At 40.4% G+C, this 22,330-nt stretch overlaps 1 protein-coding gene across 2 annotated transcripts in view; it reads right to left on the minus strand.

Annotated features, from left to right (window-relative positions):
• Positions 1-15,813, minus strand: part of SPTBN5 (spectrin beta, non-erythrocytic 5) — a 97,827-nt gene extending 82,014 nt beyond the window's left edge. Inside the window, exons 1-11 of one of the 2 annotated variants that reach the window (XM_032990105.2) lie at positions 15,703-15,813; positions 13,009-13,176; positions 11,629-11,748; positions 10,659-10,816; positions 9,603-9,831; positions 6,109-6,740; positions 4,978-5,116; positions 3,320-3,552; positions 2,733-2,886; positions 1,685-1,885; positions 308-514 (exon numbers count right to left, since the gene is read on the minus strand). In XM_032990105.2, the coding sequence (XP_032845996.2) occupies positions 308-514; positions 1,685-1,885; positions 2,733-2,886; positions 3,320-3,552; positions 4,978-5,116; positions 6,109-6,740; positions 9,603-9,831; positions 10,659-10,816; positions 11,629-11,748; positions 13,009-13,176; positions 15,703-15,813 (2,352 nt within the window). Of the gene's footprint in view, positions 1-307; positions 515-1,684; positions 1,886-2,732; positions 2,887-3,319; positions 3,553-4,977; positions 5,117-6,108; positions 6,741-7,829; positions 7,971-9,602; positions 9,832-10,658; positions 10,817-11,628; positions 11,749-13,008; positions 13,177-15,702 lie in introns of those variants that run through there. The other variant, XM_032990104.2, reaches the window with a different exon arrangement.
• Positions 15,814-22,330: the final 6,517 nt, after the last annotated feature.

Below are 22,330 nucleotides of genomic sequence, written 5' to 3' on the forward strand. Positions count from 1 at the left end.
TCAATAATGTCATGAAAATATAGAGCGAGAAGGTATTTGAGAGGACTGGTAGAGGGAACTAATGCAGATGAGCATATTTCTTGCATTTCAAAGAACGTTAACTAGGTGGGCTATGAGTGTCAAATGAACTTCATCATTTAAAAATTAGCCTCAATTCTAATTAAAAATTTCTTCTGAATTAAAAAAATGCTCTTGTTTAGCTCATTTGGAATATTCTATTCTGGAAAAATCAAAATAATTTATATAATTAAAAAACATTTCATTTACATTCTTCAGCAAAATGTGACACAACCCCTCATCTACTTACTGCAGCTGGAGCTTGCTCTGCTGCAATGTCAGCCTGCTCTTTCAGGCGTCTCATCTCAGAGGAGTAGGCTGCAATCTCCTTCTCCAGGCGCAAGTGACGATGCAACAGCGCTTCGGCACTCGATTCATCTTTTCCATAGTCCTTGCTGGCCAGAAGGGGCTGCCTTTCTCGCAACCATGAATTTGCTTCATCGATGTCAGCAAAGTACTGAAGGGACACAGGGAAGAAAACACCTGTTTTAATCCTGAAAGTATCCTATCCAGCTCCTTCTTCTTTTGAAAATATGAATAAGGCACAAATGTCATTAGGTCTGTAGCTATAAGGCTACTTCCAGGTATTGAAAGCGATGAATAAGGTAGCTCTAAATCTGTGATGTATTTCATGATCACATCAGGCACAGATAATTCACAGAGTCACAATGAGTAAATAGATTAAAAAATTTCCTATATAACTCTTTAAAAAATCCTAGCTAGCTAAAACTATATGGTGTGTAACAGCAGTGGTAAAAGGAACCCACAGTACACAACACTGGTAGGCACCATGTAATTCCAACAGATATTTACTAAAAGTTCTAAGGAATACAATGAACAATGAACTCAGTCCACAACAAAAGCTTTCTTCTTTTTTCCAGAATTTGCAGTCTGCCTGGATATGATTGTAAAAAAAACAAAACAAGATTTTGAGATATAGAATAAAGATACAACAGAAAAAAAGAAAACACATATTAGTGAATGAAAAAGAAAGAACTAAAACATCATAATGGTGTCATACTTACTAGACAGAAGAGAGAATTTAGACTTTGTCAAGAGCAGAGCTGTTAAGTTTTGTTCAAGCATCTTAAGGGAACAAGATTGAGCAAAAAACTTAGGAAAGGAAGAATAAGAATACCTGAGATAATGTTATGTGATTTGTGAATGCTACTTTTATAGGAGTTTTTTATTTGCAAATGTGTGAATGTTTGTAGGTGCAAAAGTGTAGATCAGAATGGCAGGGCAAACATTGCCCAGGCTTTGAGAAATTCATGATCAATCCAAGTCTTATGGCATGTTTCTTTTTGTTGTTGGTTTTTGGGTGGGGTTTTTTCATGTTACAGAAACGTCACACAGCTACCCAGATCCCACCCTCAAGAAAGACTGCGCATCAGCACTGTTATGTTAGCTATTTCCATTAGAATTTTTAACTTAGAGCAACTCCCAAATGCTCAAATGTCCCAGCTGGCTGGCTTGCAGGAGGATTGAGACTTTGCTGACAGAGATCTTTTTGAAGACTGACAGCTGAAGGCTTCCTGCCATTACTGCCCTGCATGTGGGGGCATGGGGCAGAACTGAACCACATCTGTGTCCCCCATACCACACACCACAGGAGAGCCCTGCTTACCTGTTTGATGAGAGCTGCTGCCTGCAGGCGGCTTTTGCGATCAGCCACCTCATCTTGGAGCTGCTGCCACAACTTCTGGAGGTTGTCTATCTGCCTCAGCATCTCCTCCTGGCGTGCGGGGTTCTTCTGGCTCAGCTCCCAGCCCCTCCTCATCACCTCTGCACACACGGCCCTGTGGGAATTGCACTCTGCTTCAAGAGCCTAGCAGAAGGACAGGAGACATGTCAGCACAACTCATTCCCCACCAGCTGAGAGCAAAGAGGGGGTCTTTTTCTCCACTATTATAATGCATACGTTTCCAAGAGCCCTGTGTCTTATCCATGCCTATGGCTTTTCCCTGATCCCTGAGATGCTTGCCCCTTGGTTCCCCCCACACAAATTACTGTCCTACTTTTTGCCTTTGATGTGAAGCTTGTTATGCAGTCTTCTCTGAAGGAGATACTTGTTTGTCATCCACCAATTCAGCTGTCTTACGCCTTCCAGAAGCAACAAATACACAGATGCACACAAATATACCTTAAAATTATAAAAGAGGCTTCTGATTCAGTTTTTGCATGTAAATTCTCAAGTCCACAGGTCTCTTCACTTGTTCACAGTGATTCTTTACCATAAGGAGGTAGTAGCTCATATAGCTAAACTTTTAATACTAGCCCACAGCAAGCTCTTAGAGAAAGTGGTAACAGATTTGTAAGCTCACACAGTGTTATCCATCCTGACTGCTAATATCTGTCTTCTTTTCACCATCTCTTTCTTTCCCTGTATCTTTCTTGGCCAGAAAAGATGGGTGCGACAAACAGGAACTAGCAACCTTCTTTCCCTCCTATCCAAAGTGAGTTAATATGGAGCACAGTGTCTTCACTAGAAGCTGCACTTGTAGTCCAGTATGAAACATATTCCTTCTCTACCCTTTCCTTTCCCTCTTGGGGAAAAATCCTTACCCCATACATTTGTTAAAAATTCCAAACACTGGTCATGACACTTGAGGACATAGATGCTTTAAAATCTTGCTATAATACAAAGACAAGGCACCACCAGCAAAATAAGATACCTTGTGCTTCTGAATAGAGGCTGTAATCTGGCTGACATCTTTCCCTAATGTTGTTATTCTTGCTAGCTTCCATTTCTCAGAGATCCATGATTCTTCCTCTTTGCAGTCACGGAAGAATTCAAAGAGCTTCAAAGCGTCTTCAAGCTGAGATTTTCTGAAACAAACAGTGTATCTTAGTCAGAATTAGGATTCCATGGAGACAACGGTAGCATAATCAAAAAATTTAGAAAATCCAAAATCTGAATGCCTTTAACTCCTCTTTGTCATAGATTAATTTATTCATGGAAGAAGACAAAGGAAACAAAATTACATTTCCCTCTTCCTTTAGGAGATAAGGACATAACCACATGCTATTCAGACTTTGCATAAAGCAAGTCATAATAAATGCTGAGAATGAAGCTATTCTTCATCTATGAAAGTAAGTGATCCCTTTCAGTCAACTGCAATCAGGAGACTCAAGTTACTTGTGCTATGTCTTTATAAATGGAGAAATGAAAAATTTCAAATGCTGGGAATCTGTGTCTTCTGATGAAGGGAGAGATTTTCCATCCTAATCAGGAAGAACAGAGCCATAAGCACAGCCCTACCGTGACTTGCTCAGAGCTGTAAGGTTCTGATACAGCTGATGAAGCATCTGAACTTTTGCATAAAGCACTTCTGGTTTAACTGTGCTGTCCTTGCCAATTTCTGCTGTCCTCTGTGTGATGTGTGTCAATCTATCATCATAGGAAGAGATCTGTGAGTCAACCAAATTGTGCTTCTGCAGCAAATCTACTACTTCCAGGAGCTGCTTCCCACAGTCCTGGGAATTCACTAGCACCTGCAAAGTGAGAAACAAAACACATTGGCAGAGCATGCATCCAGGGGCTCAGTACAAAGAAATCCATTGAAAGGATCCTGTTGACTGTCATAGCTTCTAAATGTGAAAGAATGATGTCAGCTAGGCAAAGCTGAAAAGCTGCCTAATTAGAGGAATCATATTTTTCTTTCAGTTTCACAAGCTAATGACAACAACCCAGAGTTTCTGTCTACTGCAGTGCAAGTAATGGTCTCTTCAAATAAGCACCTGTTTTCACATGTATGTTATTTCTATTGATTAAGCTCTCAGAATTCAAGCATGCAAGGAATAGCCCTTTGTTATACGCCCATCTGTAGGCAGACTGATTCACAGTCTGTATTTGGAAAACTTTACAATATCACATTTTGTGGTATGTTTTGACTGCAATGTTTTTTTGTTTGAGGAACTTACTTGTCTTTGCTATCTAAATAATGAAAATAAATACTTCATAGTATTTAATTGGTGGCTGCATGAAGCTACCAAATGCTTAAAAGTCTGTCCTCTTTCTGATTGTATCAATGGATACAATTATCAATCCTCTTTTAGGATGTTATCTTTCCTTACCAATCTTCTCCAAGATCCTCAGGCTATCATGGTTCCAACAACATTACTACACTTAGGTGTTCTTTGCTTACTAACACTAGGACAGAAATATTCATAACTTACAGAGAGCTCATCTTTAATTTGAAATTCACAACATCATATAGCATGTTGACTCTTTCAACTTAGGTACAAGGCAACTCATAGTCATAAGGATTTTTCTGTCTTTGAATAAGACAAGGCAAGACCAAAAGATGTATACATACCTCCTACCATTCCAAAATCAATATGAAACCAGTTATTTCCTATACTAAAGAGAAGACCTGGGGCTCTGACACTCTGATAACACTTGGAAATTCTTGCTAAAAGCAATCACTGTGTATTTACAGTGGAACTTTTCTCTCTTACAAATTTAGATACCTAAAAGCCAGACATATACATAAGCTACTCCCCACCTGGATAATCACTGGAGGTACTTTCAGAAGGTAATTCAGAACAACTATGTGGAATGGGAACTGGAAGCTGGTTTATTCTACTTTTGCTATTAAACTTCTAAATTTAGATGAGGTTATTTCCCATTTTTATTTTACAACATAACATGAACCTGTAGTGCACTCCCTGTAATTCCGTATCTGCCTTTCTGATTAGGGAGAGCCCTTGCAGCAAAGCTGTTTTTTCTCATGTAGTTACCTGCAAATGATGAACTGAAACGCACAGTTAGGCACCTAAGTTAAAATGGTGTATTTTTTCCTGAAGCTGATAGACTTATCTTTTGTTGGCAACAGGCAGTCCCTGGAACGTGGGAGCTATTTTTAAGGACGTGCACTGGTAGCAGTGCAAGGTGTGCCAGTGGAGAGGGCTCAGTACCTGCAGCTCTTTCAGCTCCTCTGTAATCGCATCAGTGTCCCTCAGGAGGCCCAGAATTTCCTGCATTGTACCGAGGGATTGTTGTCGTCTCTGCAGCTGATCCAAAAGATCCTGCCATTGCTTTGAAATGCTGTTTTGCCTACAAAGAAAGGGAGAGAAATGACCAATTTGGACCAAAGACTTTGGGCAGCACTGGGAGATTCTTAGTGCTTGCAGCTTTAGAGGAGCTAAATGAGCACACACAACTCTTGCCACTAGTGCAAGGCAAGAGGCCGTGATCACAAAACAGATCAAAGCAATGTTGTTATCTAATTAGTGTGATCATGGAGAGGGATTTTGACTAGCACATCAACTGTCATTGACTTTTTTAAATTTAGACATTGTTTTTATGGATCCTCATACCTGGCATCACACATTGCTTTCATCTGATACAATGGAAAGGCTTGGGAAAAAAGAAGCGGTCTTTAAGTGGCTGCTTAAAGTAGAAAATTAATCTAAACCATATATTGAATCACAGTCTGATCTCAGAAGGAGTTTGGTTTACTCTTTTATAGCTGTTTTTCTTAGTTTTCCCACAGGTTTCTGATTTTGCCTGAACTTAGAAGGGCATTGAAATGCCACAAAAGAAGTTATTTGTATGGTATTCTTAGCCATTCCCAAATCAGGCTATAATGATAATCAGAGAAGTCATAATTTCTCAGGATTTGCTCCAAAGTGGAGTCAATCTGAGAAGGCTTTGTGCCTTACCTAATCTATATCTTCCCAAACATGCTGAAAAAGAAATGTGTTGGTTTGGAAAAAAAAATGTATCCCTCTAAACATTTTTTGATGGAAGATAGAATTTTCAGCAGAACAAGTATTTTCATATATAATGAAAATATCTTAAAACTATTTTTCACCAGAAATCAGTCTGAGGGTATGATCATTCAAGAAAAAGATTACAATTTTAAAGAAGATGAAGCATTTGCCTTATCTGCTGAAACTGTTCAGAGGTAGAAGAAATTCCTGCCAGTTCTACTCATGAGGAGCAGAGCTATGATTCACAGCTACAATTTATTTTCTTCTACCACACCACAGAATTTTAAGTAATTTCAACCTCCACCACTACAGAGTTTCATGACCGTCACTCACTTCTTCATGATTTGATCTTTGTCATGATAGTTCTCCTCACTGATGACTCTGGCCATTTCATCCAAAGCTGTGAAGCGTTCCCTCCTGGGGACTACATCTGCCACAATGGCTTCCAGCTTCTTACTGGCAGCCTCCATCCTGTCTGCGCTCTCCGGCCAGAAGTCCTGCTTCCCAATCACTTTCCTCATGTCTTCCAAGTAGGACTCACGCAGGGCTGCCTTCTTCAGGAACCTCTGGGCTAGTTGTTCCAGCCTTTCTAGCCTCAGCATCTCCTTCTGCAGTGCTTTTCCCCGGTTGTGCTCTGCCTTTTCCAGGATTATCCAGTGCTTTTCCACATCCTGCAGCATTCTCCCCTCTGGGGGCAAGTATGGTCGTTGGTTGTTGGCTCTCTGCTTGGTCCTGATGTTGAAGAGATGAGCTTCAATCATGCCCTTCTCTTGATACTTGGGGGGCTTCTCCACAGTACGGAAGGTCTTGAAGTTGGCCATGAGCAGCCACATTTCTTGAAGAGAGTTGGGGAAATGACGGTCATCCAGTTCCATCACCTTCTGCTTAATCCATTTGAGGAGGTCAGAGACCATCTGCTCATACAGAAGCTTCAAGTCATCTATCTCCTTCAGGAAGAACACAATCTGTGATGGGAATATGAAGTTACAAGCCACATAAGAGGCAGAATGAAGCAAGGTGGGTGGAACAGACAACAACATCTTCATAAACCAATCTTAGGATTCAAATAGTTGAATAAGTGTCTGGAAAACAGTTTTTAACAAGCAGATTGACACTGTCTTCTCATTTTAATACCAATGATAGCTGTCACATCTGAGGCTGGGTGAAATCCTAGAATAACCTTTCATAAAACACAGATAAATATTATTTAATGTCTCATTTCAGTTTTTATTTAAGAAAAGGTTAATTTTGGAATAAATAGCATGCATGTAAAGACTTTCAGCAGTTCCTATGTGGGCTGACTAGAAATCAAGAATCCCAGACTGAGGGTTCAGATTTTTTGTTTTACAGTGGAAAAACAGATTTTTTTTTTCCATTCTCATTCCTAAAACTAAAACAATTCTATCTCATCTAATATGTAATTATACTCTTTTAGCTTCACCACCTTAGGCTGTTGGGAGACCATCTGACAAGATCCTGGTTCTCTCACATGCCCACAGCAGACTGTGGTTAAATAGCCCCTTTTCAATCTCTTCTGTTGGAGCTGTTTCTCTTTATATAAAAAATTAGAGAATATCTTGTAGCTAAACAGGGGTTTGGTAAGGATGTTAACTCTGATTCAACACTAATTTTCCAAGTCCAGGACATTTATCTGTTTTATTTGTGGTCTAACCTGCCTTTATTTCATGTTCAGGAAAACAGTGTAGCAAACATTTAGAACGAAACCCACACTGAAATAAAGAGTGTTAGAATAAAATCAGCCTTTCATTCCATTTTACATTTTTTTCCATCTTTGTCTTTCTACTTTATACAATTTTTGTTCCTTGCCCTAACTTAGTAACCCTCCTACAAATATCTAGTTTAATGCTGAACAATGTTTTCTGCCACTAACCATTCCCCTGACCTGCCTGCTCTGGCCAGGCAGATTAGTAAGGGAGATGGCAGTGAGCAAAGACCCAGTCCCTGCAAGTGGTAACCTGCTTTTACCTACCAGAAAATGCACTTGGCAATGAGTAAGTGTCACAGCATTGGAAGAGGAGTAAAACAGCACCAACCTTTAGTGCAGGAAAAGTACCCCATGACATCAGGGCTCCCATCTGAATTTTCTGCCATCGTACCCAGTTCTTGCTGAAAGATCCCAGCAAACGCATGGTCACCTCACATGGGAGGTGGAAAGGAGATTTACCTCCCTGAGCTGATTCTCTCTGCCATCCTGGTCACACACACACAGAGTCTGAACTCAAAGGCTTCCTTGACACATTCAGGCTTCCCTCCCCAATCCTCTTAGTAAATTCAGAGCTGCCTATTTCATGGGACTAAGGACATGAAAGGATTAATATCTGTTTTGTTCTCCTTCTGAATGTTTGTGTGTGTCAGAAATGCAGGAAGACAGGAACACAATATTAGAGACAGACTAAAAATAGGGAAGGAGGCAAGGAGAGAAAAAGAAGCATGTAAGTGGAAAGAGAGAGAGAGAAAAGAAAGAATAAATATATCTATACAAAATGGAAAAAAAACAGTGGAACAAAATAAGAGCTGAGAAAGGACAGAGTAAGAAATACTATTCCTGTTTTTTTCCCATAATACAGAAGTTATGGCCTATTTAGTCCTTACAGTTCATTTAATACATGCTTGGTGACTCAAGGACTATTTCAGGTTTATCAAAAGAAGAAAAATGGCTCCTGGCCAAGATCCAGACACTCAGTTGTGTATACCAGTCAAACCCTACTGCCCACTCTCCTCACTGACATCCAATCTTTGACCAAATTCCAACTTCTGTTCTCATCTAATGCTTCTCTTCAGAGAACATCGCTGTTACTGAAACGTGTTTTGGAATCATCTCGTTCTGGTCCCAGGCCACTTTGTTAGCTGAGCAAACCCTGCTTTGCAAAAGCTTTTCACTTTGTCTCCACCAGGGATGTCTTAGTTTGGATTTTTGTGTCTCCTATTAAGCAATATATTCCCTCTCTTAACTGCACAGGCAGTTCTCCAAGTCCAGATGCTCATATAGGACCCGTCATGGGTGTGTACGTTTTCTGTGGTCTGTTTGGTTTGTATTTTTGACAAAACCAAAATAGATTATTCTGAAGGTAGAAAAGAAATTTTCTCTAAGGAAAGTGGTCTTCACTAGAACAGCTACAAAACTCCTTCATTTTTTCATCAACAGGATGCAAGTAGTTTTTAATATAGCTCATGATCATAACTGAGACAAAAATATATATGAAAACTGAAAAAATATTTTCTTTAGCTTTTTTTTTTTTTTCCCCCCCTCCCAGGAATGTTTTCCCTTCTTTTGCACTCCCTCATTTTTCATGTTTTGTTTTATTTGTTTTTCTCTGTTTTGTATCTGACTAAGGAGTTAGAAAGAAAGGATGAGGATCTTCACAGAAATAAAAATCCAAAGTAGTCTCATAGAATAAGGGATCATCTTTCCTAGAAAATCTGAAAGTTGTTGACTAGGTCTGCTTTTGCCTAGCCATAATCCTCCCAAGATTAATGAGATCTGTATGCCTCAATCTGCCCTGGAGTCACAGCAGTTCTCAAAGAGAAACTGTGAGATCAAAAAATAATTCATTTTCAGTGAGATAAATGCAATCTCCTTTAGAGATCAGAGAGTCTACAGACACTTTGCAAGATTCAAGTGATGATAAAAGGTCTTTCAAATGGCTGTGCCATTTGATTCCCTTCAAATGCTCCTGAAGTTGAGCTTGTACAAAAAAAAACCAAACAAACAAACAAAACCAAACCAACAAAACCCCAAACATTTCCAACATAAATTTAGCTTTATATATTTAACTTTTAACTGCTGAAGATAGCAATGCACTTACTTTGGTAAGTCGCTTCTGTATTGTCTGACCTTGTTTCAGTCTGGAGAAGTAGAGGTAATAGAGTGACACATAAGTCATGATGGATCTCTCATCTGGGTAGGGTACTGCCACATCCTCAGCATCAAGCAGTTTGCTGATTCCTAGCTCTTTCTCAGCAACATTAAAGGCGTTGTTCAGGTTTTTGATGGGCTGATCCTGCCGCAGTGAGCTATAGTGGATAAGATCAGGTCTGGACAAGGAGAATAGGGTGTGGAGAGGAAGAAAGATTTATGTTTGTTATAAATTCTTTCAGATTACAAACCATAAACTGTTTATTAGACTAAGGAATGTGACATCAACACAAACTACTCTGTCTGACCCTGAGCTTCATTCAAGAGCATCGCCCCTTGCCTACATACCCGAAGAAAATTGTCCCTTATGAAACTGAAGTACCACTCCCAGCTAATCTCTGCCCTTTCACTTATTTCTCCTCCTCACTGATGGGTGAAAATGAAGGCTCACTAGAGAGGCAATTCTGAAAAGGTAGGTGACTCCTAGCTGGGGAAGTTACAGGATTCCACTGTGGTATCCTGCCAGAAGATGTAGCAGAACTGTTAATGGGAAAATAAATGTTCAAGGTCCTCCCAGGTGGTTTCTCTCTCCTGCCTCAGGCTGTTTTCTCCACACTTTTTCAAAAGGCCAGAGAGGGGAGAAGGAAAGACACTGAGAGGTTGCTTAGTCTGTTACAGCTGAACCAGAAGTTACACATGCTTACAAAGTTCATACAATAAAACAAGTCTCTAAATAACTTTTGAACAAGAGCAATGGGAACGTGACTGAGGGGCTAAGATCAAATAATGAGCAGCAGTGTTCAGATGTGTGATACTCCCTTGGAAATTCGATTTTATGCCCAACTAAAGGAACTACCAAGCAGGGGCTTTTGGTCCTTCTTTTCTCAGAGAGAGAATATCTATTTAAGAAAGGAGAGTCTTCAGTGAAAAAGGGCCTAGAACAACATGTGCTAAAGCTAGAAACAGGAATGAGCAACTCCTCCTGAACTGATCCATCAGATCTTACCTGTGAGCATGTATGAGTGCATTGAAGGCGAGCCCATCACTCCAGCTTTTGGAGAAGTCCTTCACATTCACATTGGAATAGCTGGCAGTTTTATGCTGACACCAGAGTAGTAAGGCTTCATTAGCAAAGAGAACATCAGCTTTGCCTCCAAATTCTTCCTGTGAAGAGAGGAGGGAAAAGAAAAATCAGTGTGAACAATAATATAGAAGTAGCATCAGTGAGTTTACACTTATGTTCCCCAAAATTGTATTACTTCTGTCCTATTCACAAATTCCCTCAAAGTCATGACTTGCAGACTGTATCTGCCCTGAAGGTAGAATGATTTAACATGAAAGTATAAGTTTTCTATTAAATTAAAAGTGAATTGAATGAACTCAGAAATTATCATGTGAAATGCAGGTATTAAAAAGTTTTAAAATGTTTCTCTTCTGCAAGGTTTGTAGAAATGAAGTGGAAAGCAAATATCAGTTTATTTGCTTCTTTAGCTGTGAACTAGAACTCAGAAACAAAATATAATGTATCCAGGTCTAATGTTAGAAATTATTAACTTTGGTTTGGTAATACCCTCATAGGATCTTATCTTTCATGCACTTAGAGTACATGTTAAATAATTTTAAAAAAGAATTATTTTCTTCAGAAAAAGAGCAAAGGAGCAGCATGCAGTTCAAATCTAGAGAGAACGGTTGTCAGAGAAATTCTTTTTGGAGTCAAATTCAGTAAAAAGTCTGTGGAAGAGAGTGAGGAACATGAATATCCTATTTATCTTCAAGTTACTGTTTCTGTCTTTGAGAAACTATAAAGTGGATTCCATTGCTTTTAGAAATTGCTGGCTGAGTACCTGTGTAATATCATAAAAAACGAATGATCAAAGTGGTTGGGAAGCATCATCAAAATGGTGCTTGCCAGCCTGAAACTGTACAAAGTCTCTGAAATACTCTGATCAGGCAAAAAGACAAAACCACTGTTTTACCTTGTCAAGTTTGATAGACGAAATCTGAAATCGAAGTATAATGATCCAGATAAGTCCCAGGATTAATGTTCTGTCACCATCTACGATATTCTCAGGACCAATCACTTTTACTTGTACCTGCTAATAAACCGATATCTGTTCAGCATGAAAGTACTCACATCCAGCTCTCTGAAGGAGGTACCTGTATACCAAGATGTTATTGAAGAGGGTTTTCAGGCTGTTTTCTTAAGGAAACAGGCTTTACGTGATTTCTTCATTTATCTAGATAACTACAAGTTCCCATGTTCACACCCTAGCTCTCACGTGCACCAAGGATGAGTTCCAGTGAAAACCTGGTAAAGGCATGGTGGTCTCAAAGATTTAAAGTTCCTATAAGGGTTTTGAAAAATGGTGGTTAAAGAGAGATAAAAAATACAATTCATTGTTCCTTTCCTCCAAAGAAGTGACAGCACTCCTCTGAGGCAAACTCAGAGACCATCTCTTCTGTCTGGTCTCCAGTCAGCGAGACAGTATATAGCTCTTGGGCTCACCAAACAGTACAAAGAAGCCATGGCTGCCTTATACACTATTACTTGAGTAGTAAGCAGGTTTGTAGTTTATGCCAAGAAGGCGATATCTCTTCGAGAGGTCTGATCATGCTATACTGGCTCCTGCTATCTGCATGATCCCCTCTCTGGAGGCTGGACTTGTGACCAGTGATGGTTGGCTGGTCCAGTGGCAGAGCCTGGATGTGCACGTACCACTGGGCCTTACATAGTGTGTACCCTTAGCAGGCATGTGTTAGCTGGAGCCCCGTGCAATATTGCATTTTTTTGTAATTACCAAAAATCCGTATTTTTCCATGTCTACTGCTATGAAATCCCCTTGCTCCTTTGGAATTCATAGCACAGTTTTGTGTGAGAATTTTCCAGAGAGTTCTACAATAAACTGTTTGCTCAGAAGAGAAAAAAAATTACATGCTAACTTGTACCTGAAATGAGAATACACAGCTAGAATAAATAAAACTACTGCAATGACTTGCTGAAACTGTTAGAATCAGAGCTCTAAAATTGTCGATTTTTATACCAGGTAGCTTCCCCTTTGCTTAATGATGTTTGCTCTCCCCCAACATCTGGGAAAACATAACATCTGGAAAGATATAGAAATGCAGTATGTTTTCATTTAGGTGTGACTTGTTTCTGGGGGACATTAGATGTTTATAAACCATGTTACTCAAATAACAAAGAAATTAAAATCTGATGAGTTTTTTTTTTCTTTTAATAAAACGCCTATTCAAAGAGTACCTTACAGTGTATTAGAGAGGCAAATTATAAGTAACATAATACTATAATTAGTAATATACATAAGATGTTGTGATCTCTGATATCAATATTAACTTACCTTGGATTTCAGAAATGTGATGGCTTTGCTGTTGTTCTCTAGAAAATGCACTCTCATCTTTCCCCGATTTGGTCTGGGCAAAGCTTCTCCAGAGAGCAGCTCCAGGAGTTGCATGAGAGAGATGCCATCCTTCAAGTCTGTGTATATATCTTCTATTTCAACCTTTACCTGTGAAGACCAGTCAGACAATACAGACCCTGGCTGAACTTTTGGCCCACAGAATCCCCTACTTCTGATACTAAACGAACAACACCTTCTTGCTGTTTCATTGAGTCTTCTGTATGTTAGATGCATATATGCAAAAAGTGTTGAATCTTAATTCACAAAAAATGGACTTCCAGGAGGACTGACATAATGAAAGTAGACTGAATTAAAAAAAAAAAAAAAACAACACAGAACCAAAACAACAAACAACTAAACAAACAAACAAACAAAAAAAAACAAACAAAAAACCCCCATAGCTGAGCAAATGTAGAAAAAAGCAGATTTTGAAAAATTAAAAAAATTAATTGTTTTCAAAATAAAACATTTTGGGAGAGCTGACATTTTAAAATTCAATTCAAATTAATCTTTTAAACTTTTTATTCTAAGCAATGCATTTAATTTTAAAATTGAGCTGACGATCCCATTCAATGACTTTGTTTTTACTCCAGTCTCAACAATGTCTGTTATATCCTGCTTAGACCTGTGCTACCACCCAGTCTCCATATTTTTAGCCAGAGTCTTACACTAAGCAAAAGATTAAGATCTTTTACAAAAATGTATTTTATTGCTGCCAGTAGTGAGGTCACCCAGTGCTTAGGTGATACCATATGACATAGTGTGTACTCTGACCTAACAAGAACTTGCCTTGGGCGTTTTCATTTGGCCTTATGCCACTAGCCATCAAGAAGTGACATTAAAACCATACCACACACCCAACAATAATTTAGTGTGATTCTGCAATCATAGTAAATAATCTTTTTGTCTTCAGAAAAAAAAAAAAAAAAAAAAAAAAAAAGAAGACATTCTGAAGTTATAGCTTTTTTAATTCAAAGAATAGTAGGGGGAAAAAAGGCAAGTAACAGACATGTGCTTTTTCATTCCTGACTAATTATTAATCAGTTTAACAGATCTTTTCTCCAGAGAAAGAAGAAAACACTGAACGTGTAAAAGCAGCTCAGAGAGACTTTAAGTTTGTACTGTGTGTGGAACAAGAATTTACAACATTCTCTTACTAATTATCTCCATGAAAATAATCCCTGTTTAGTTGCCAACTTTTTTTTTTTTTTTTTCATATTAGATAAACTTAAAATTCTGCCTATGGTATATTACCATTTAAAAAGTTAAAGCTGTAATATTCTGCGACACTTCTATAAATGAAGAATAGTTCCATTTAAATATGTAAAGAGACAGTCTTCATATATCTGCTTTATGCCTCACCCAGCAATAGTTGTAATAGCTTTGTTGCATCACTCTTCTCATAAAGATACCACAGATTACTTAACAAATTCAATCCAGTGGCATCCTTAGCACCAGACCTGAAGTAGTCAGCAGTGCAACTGAGAATACTGCAGCGTCCTGCAGTGTGGTCCAGCCACGTTAAAGAGTGTGTTGAAAAGCTGAGACTACATTGGTGAGACAACCTAGATAAGCTGTCAGTCTCTGCACCATTTCTTACCATATATGGTTTGGAATGCTCTCACAGGCTTTTTTCCCCATGCTTTTATGATAGGTGATCAAGTACTGTGCAGGAAGTTAAGACTGACATTTTAATCTTTGAATTTTAAAGTGTTTTTAAATTGAGAATAAATATATATTTATCTGTAGCTAAACACAAATGATTTCCTACACCATAAAAACATAACCTTCTGCAGGTGGCAAAATAAGAACGTGTTTTGCAGTTCCTCTCTCACAGTAAGAAAAATAAATTTGAAAGTTTGTTGTGCTCTGAGGCTGTCTGCACCAATCACTAACTTAAAACATTACACTGAAAAAAAATGCATCTAGTACTGAAACATCATATAAAAGTGATGAGCTAGAATGGAACTAAGAGGCCTGGTCCTGCTTGGTGTCGCCGAGGTCCAATTTCATTAATATCAGCTACGGACTCTAGAAAAGGGAATTGGTTTTGCATGATGTAATTCCCTACTGTGACACAGCTACATCATTTGTGCCTGATATGAGTTTATCTGCAGTAAGTCTGGAGACTTCTGGAATATGGTGGAGTTACCTCGAACACACAAATCAACAGTACACTAACTCTGAAGCACTTTGGAAGTCTGAAACTTACTGAAAAGAAGCTGGTCTGTACTTGCATGGTAGTATGACTGATCAGGCAAAGCAGAAAGTCTTAAATTTTGGCCAGACAAATAAGGATTGAGCATTGTTTGGGGAAATCCAGACATTTGCAGATACTTTACTTACAGGAAAAAACAGAGCAAATTAAGATCTTGCTCTGAGATGATCACCAAGATACAGTGGACATCACATATTGTGATAACAGGGTTACAAAAATGAACCCTGATTTCAGGGAAGACTGGTAAGGTAAAAGATAGAGGCTGGAGCACTCTGGTTAGTCAAAGCCTTCCTTGTTTGCATATATATGTAATGACAACGCTCGTGAAAAATAACATTAACAAAGAATACAGTGGGTGAAATAAGCAAAATAAACAATAGAAAAGAAAAAATGTCCAAATTTAAGGCGCTACCTACATTATTCCTGAAGAAGACATTGTTCATCCAGTTGGTGAAGGTTTTCTTTTGCATGGACATACGCTGCTCCTGCAGCTTTCTGATATGATCTTTTTCGTATTCAGTATCCATGGTCACCTAGAAAGTCAGAAATCCCAGTGAGGTGCTCAGTGCTGAAGACAGCTGCCTGGCCAGCTACAAAAACCAGTAACATGCCCAGTGTATGTAGCGAACCCAGCCCCAACAAGTACAAGATCGAATACCGCACCCAGTAGAATACCTTAATTTCCTTTTGCTTCAATTCCACTCAACTTTACTTTTAACTTACTAGAGTCCTCCCTTTTAAAATGCATCTCTAGTTTCAGGATGAAAATGTGACATGTATCTATGCAGCTTTACTTTCTTTCTTTCAGTCCCTCCCCAGTCACTCGATCCCATGAGGAGCATGATGATCTGAAAGCTGTCAATAACTTCCTTGTGTGTGCCAGAAGCACATGACAGAGAACCGATCTCAGACCCTGTCAGAAAGAGGGATCTGCAAATCACTTCCAATGCACTGCTTGAAAGTGTGTTATGTTCTTTGAGGGCTGGTTGAAATGCTGCTGCTGCTTGCTTTCAGACCACAGTATTTCCCACAGAAATCAAATAGCTGCTTAAAACGGAAATGGAACCAACTTGGTTCTTTCCTCTCACAAGTTCAGTTTTGCATATCTATCTCTGTAAGGATGGTGGTGCAGGTCCATAATCACATGGACACAGTCCTAGGCTGAGAGTCAGGAAGCATTATTCTTCTTCCCCAGGCTGTCAGAGACTTGTCTGCCTCATCCATATCAGTGAAAGATCAGGCTTGTAATTCATCCACAGCACCCAAGCTGAACATTCAGGAAGATTAGAAAGGACAAGTCTTCCCTTTAGAGCCTGTGATACAATAAACTGGATTTCAGCTCAACTGAACAACTCGTTTGGAGTCATTTTGCTTATGGTATAAATCCGTAAGAGCAGTGACCTTGCTGTTATGAAGGCAAGATAATCACTTAAAAAAAAAAATTTAAAAAATCAGTGTGAGATCTATAGTTACAGTCAAGTTTAGTGATCAAACATCATCTGCTTGGACTACTGCCATAATTATAAGTATTGCCTGGATATCAGCCTAGCTGTGAAACCAAGAAACCTGTTGTAATGGTGGAAGAGGAGAGAGGTTTCTGCTGCTGTCAACCCACTGCAAAGAGAGAAGGGAATGAAAAAGTAAAACCTCTGACAAACTGCAGAGGTGTGGAACAGGGTGACCAACTACCCAAATATTCTGTGCCTGTTTTGCAAATGCCCAGTTCTGAGCTATTCTGGGCTCTGTGCCCTTTTAATTCATAAAACATAAAATACTGAAGAAAAACATTGTCTGTCCTAGTGTGAGAAGACAGCAATAGGGAACTAGCAACAGCAGCTGCTGCAAGTGGGAAGTTGCTTGACTGTTAGTTTACCATGTTCTAATAAATCCGAAGAATTTTGCCATATTAGAAGATGAAAATGTGTGCAAAATGCAGAAGCAATGATTTGTTACTGCATTTTCTTTTTTTTTTTTTTTTTTGGCAGATGTTTCTTAACTGCCAGTGCTTGACTTCTACAAAACAGGGACAGCATTGAAACCTGACAGTTCAGCAACAACGCAGGGAAGGATCACAACCTTAGATGAAAGCCTTATAAAAGGAATAATTTAGCAAAGTTTGAAATAGAACTATAAAGAATATCCTCACAATATTTTCTTATCTTTTGGTCTAGTTCAGCATTGCCTACTTTCTCCATCTGGAGAGCAGATATTCAAAGAATTGTCTTTCCCTGCCAGAGGGGTGATATTAACTCACTCCCATGTAATAAACCCATATAGTTAACCCATATCATAATGACATTTCTGAATTTCCCACATGGTTCTCAGAATGTCTGCAAGCTCCTTTTTTTTTGAAAAGGTTGTTATCCAAGCATTGCAGCCACCTTGAACAAGGACCAAACTGATTTAATTTAGGTGCAAAGGGAGCTTATTTGTTGAGCTACTGCCTCATGCATCTCACCTGTTTTATTAAATTAAGCTAGAAATGCTCCCTGCGTTGCTAGATGATTACCTGAAGACAGATCTGTAATAGATTATCTGCATTTGCAGGTTGCAAAGGCAGTGCTAAGAGCCAAATATGACTATAATGATACATTACAGGAAAAAAGATCAAAGAACATGAAAAAAAACGGACTCACTCAGGTTTGGAGGAACTCCTTTCTGACATTCAGCAGTTGGTCATTCTGGAGAATGATTTTCAGTTGTAGATCCACTCCTATTCCTATATTCAGCTCGCTGCTTTCACGCAAAGCGACCTTTGAATTTGGGAACAGAGACCAAGTATTTACGATCTACCTATGAACCTTTCATCTGTTCTGAAGTAAATAACCCATCAGAACACAATGAGTAAAGGTTGTCACAGGCCTCGTCTGATTTTTACACTAAAAAATAATGCATGAGTGGCACCAAAATTGCTGTAAAGTGGTGAAAATAGTCATCCACCATGCTGATACTTTGATAAAGAGCATCCTTCAGAATTGCACTGAAGGCTCTAACTGATCACAGGCTGCTCTTTTGAAGAAATTCTTACCTGGGAAATTAAACCCCACAATGGAGTCTGAAAATGAAAGCACAGCAGAGATTACAAAGACCAGAGCAATTCACAAGTAGTTAAACTGGGATACAGCAAATGAGAAGGTGAAATTGTGAAACATTAGGAATTTGCAAGTCATTGCTTTGAGGAAGCTCATGTGCACGGATACCTGCTGCTGGCAGGGCAGACTGGGAGCAAGCTGGCAGTGCCAGAAGCTTCCAAAGTTTACCATTGATGGACTTATCATTAATAACAAAAGGGAAAATAATTCTGGTAATTTATACAGCAGTGAGTCCTTTCTGTCACTTACAAGGTTGCACAAGCACAGAACACATTGACTTGGCACCATTGCCAGGAACTAGAGGGGTGTTGCTGGGCATCACTGCTAGAAAACGGACAGGCATCTGAAATCAGAAGCTGTAAGTGAAGACATCCAGCTCAGAGATGAGGTAAGGGAATAGTACTCTTTTCCCTTCTGGAAAGTGTAGTTTAGTTATCATCCAAAAGTGACAGGAGGAAACGCGTAAGAAGAAATGAACAACCCGCCCCCAAAACTCAGTACAGATAAAACTTGATCAACAAAATCTGTATCTTCATACATACCTGTCGTGGTTTCTGTTGGGATAGAATTAATTTTCTTCCTAGTAGCTGGTACAGTGCTGTGTTTTGGGTTTAGTGTGAAAATAATGTTGGTAACACACTGATGTTTTAGCTGTTGCTAAGTAGTGCTTATCCTAAATTAAGGATTTTTCAGTTTCCCATGCTTTGCCAACGAGGGGGTGCACAAGAATCTGGGAGGGAGCCTGGCCAGGAGAGCTGCCCCAAACTAGGCAAAGGGATATTTCATACCATAGGACATCATGCTCAGTATATAAGCTGGGGGGAGCCAGCTGGGGGAGCGATCAGTGCTCAGGCCTTGGTCAGCGGCTGGTGAGCAATTGCATTGTGCATCTCTTGTCTTGGGTTTCACTTCTCTCTCTTTTTTATGATATTCTTTTTCAGTACAATTATTGTTGCTATTACTATTATATTTTATTTTAGTTATTAAACCATTCTTATCTCAACCCACAAGTTTTACTTTTTTTTCCAATTCTCCTCCCCATCCCACTGGGTGGGGGAGGAGTGAGCAAGCAGCTCTATGGTGCTTAGTTGCTAGCTGGAGTTAAACCACAGAAAGACTCTAGAGAAATACCATACATAGTGTCACAGAAGACAGCTACAAAGAAAAAAATTGAATACATATGTTACAGGTATTATTCAAAATATTCCCTCCGAATTCCTAGTCTTGTGTTCACCAGCCAACTATCACAATGTAATTCTTATTATCATTAAACAGGAATAGGATGACGGAAGAGAAAGGACATAAATTCAGCAACTGTTTACAACTCTTCTGTAAGCTTATTGCCTGATTATAATTCCACTCTTTTGTGTCTTCCTTTTAGTTATACCTACATTCTTCTATAGGCAGGATTATAGGCTGTCAGTTTAAATCTTGTACAGGTTGTCTAGGTTGAGTGCTTTGAGAAAATGTCCTTGCTCTTATCAAAGAGAAGGCAGAGGACCAATAAGTGAATTGGCCATGGATGCAGGCATTTCTCCCTATTGCAAGTTAATTATTATCTAAATGATTAAATGTGTGAAACACTAACTTTACTTTTTATGACAATACAAGGCAATCAAATATCTGGTATAAAATTTCACTAACTCCCAAATATCCATCTCAATTTATTGTATCTATCTATCGTTCAAAGTTAAAATGGCGGACATTTATGTGACACTGATAAACATTTCCTCAGTTATTTATATCCTAACAAGGTAAGAGGAAGGGCATAATAATATTTGTGTGCAGTTTCCTGGAGAGACCAGGAACAAGAAAATCAGCCCCCCTGCCTAATTATAGGCCCTCTCTTGCTGCCTTCTCAGAGAAGGGGAGCCTTGCTGCTGATCTCAGGAAAAAGGGCCCAAAGTCACCCTCCCCTTGCCCTGTTTTCAGTCTGAAGTGGTTTACCGCAGTGGCATCAGTGTTTTCTCACTTCTTAACAGGAAGGACCCTGATGTGGGATTCCTTTCTGCAGAGTAGCAGCCACGAAACACGTTAGGTTTTCTTAGCACCCTTTCTTATCTGCCCACAATCTTGTTCTACGTGAGAGGGAAATGGAGGAGACTGTGGAGATCAAACAGACCTCATGCCCATGCAGCCTCACGTGCAGCCCCAGAGCTCCTCTGCTCCCAGCCCTTCCCCCACTGCTCTTCCCCTCCTGGCAACTCCATGTAAAACAGAGGGATGTGACACTTCATTTCTACCTACCTGAATTTTATTTTTAAATATAGTTGCCTTCTTCCTCCCACAACATGTATGTGAATTCCCAGCTCCTCTCTATGGCGGGAAGAAGCGTTTAATCCCCCTGTCACAAAGAGCTTAGAAGCGACAGTCACAGGAGGGGCAGAGGGTCGCAGATGCAGAGTTTGCTGCTCCCGCTCCCACCCCTGACCTGGCTGAGGGCTGGTCGCCATCAGCTTTCCCAGAAGAGCCGATCCCTGCGCCTGCCGAGGCCTCCCTGGCCCCGCTCTCCGGGCGGCAGCGCTGGCTTCCCCCCAGCATTGCCCTTGCCCTCCAGGGCCAGAGAATACATTCACACAGGTGGGTGCAGATGCCTTTGCGTGCCAAAGTGTCCCTATGTAAGGCCATTCACAGCTGACAGTCCTGTAATTAAATGAGCCCTTCATCATACCAAGCTACTACACCTGTGCTCTGAGCTGTCGCTGCGCAAATCCAGCTCCCGCTTAAAAGCTATGTGGCCTACTCCAGCCTGCTCTTACAGGCGGGCTGACTTTGTTCACATGGCTCAGGTAAAAGGTTTGGCACAGCCTGTCACCCTACGTTACATATGCTTTGCATACGCACGTTCCTGAAGGTACGTGGAAAGCCTGTCTGATCTCCACTGAGAAGGTTTCCCAAATCTCAAAGAAAATGAGTACCTTAAGTGCAAACACGTGCAGGACAGCTCAGCCCTCTACCCCCCACCGTGTCTCCAGCCATGTTGCTTCCACATGTCTGCGTCCCAAAACAACAAACAGCTGGGCCTTGACCCTGTGGAGCAGGAAGGCAGCCCCCCCCCCTCAGCACCATGGACTTGTAGCCCACAGGGTGCCAAGCGCAGGAGCTAGCCTGCTGCCTGGGGCCAGCAGGCCCGGTCCCACAGGTAGCCAGCCCTCCCCAGCTCCAGCAAGCAGCTGGTGTTCAGTCTCACCGTGGAAGCGTGGACACGGGTGAGATTAACTGTGATCCCAGAATATTTCCTGACTGTACCCCGAATGACAGCAAATCTTAAACCTCATTACGGCACAAAGGAGCTACGCTTTGGATATCGAGAACGCCGGAGAGCATCAGGCAGTAGTTATTGCAAGAAGCTGCTCGCTCATTTGGGATATTAAGGCTGAAGAAAAGCTGGGGCGTTAGTCAGAAGCAGTTTAGGAGAAGCATGGAGACCTCCAGCTGTCAGTCCGCACTTTCACAGGCCCCTCTGCTGGACTTTGTCCCTAAAGAGCCAAATACTTCTCTCAGCTTCTATCCCTGAGGACCCCCAGCTCAGCACCCCGGGGCACACCCCCCACCCCCCCACATACCTGCCTTCCCAGTGCCACCATCACCAGCTGCCCCAGGTGCAGGGGGGATCCCGGTGGATGGAGCCCCAGCTCCTCTTAAAGCTGAGCTCTGCCTGGGAGGATCTAAACTGGCATCCTGGGATGCTGGGTTGTTATAAACCTCAGCCTCCCCACGCTCTAGTCTAAACTAGAAGTTGCTTTTTCTCTTTGAACAGTTGGCTGGCGGCGACATGACATCAACAGGGAGCAGAATTCAAGCAGAACAGTCGAATTACATCATCCAAAGGAACTGGAGCCCCTCGCTGAATTTGAAAAAGAGGACAGCTTAAAGCAAAATCAGATGGATTTATTTTTCCTGGCACTAAGCAGTTCAGTCATCTTTTTGAAACACAAAATATACATTTGCT

This window comes from Tyto alba, unplaced genomic scaffold (assembly GCF_018691265.1).
Source record: "Tyto alba isolate M040663 unplaced genomic scaffold, T.alba_DEE_v4.0 Super-Scaffold_18, whole genome shotgun sequence".
Taxonomy (NCBI): domain Eukaryota; kingdom Metazoa; phylum Chordata; class Aves; order Strigiformes; family Tytonidae; genus Tyto; species Tyto alba.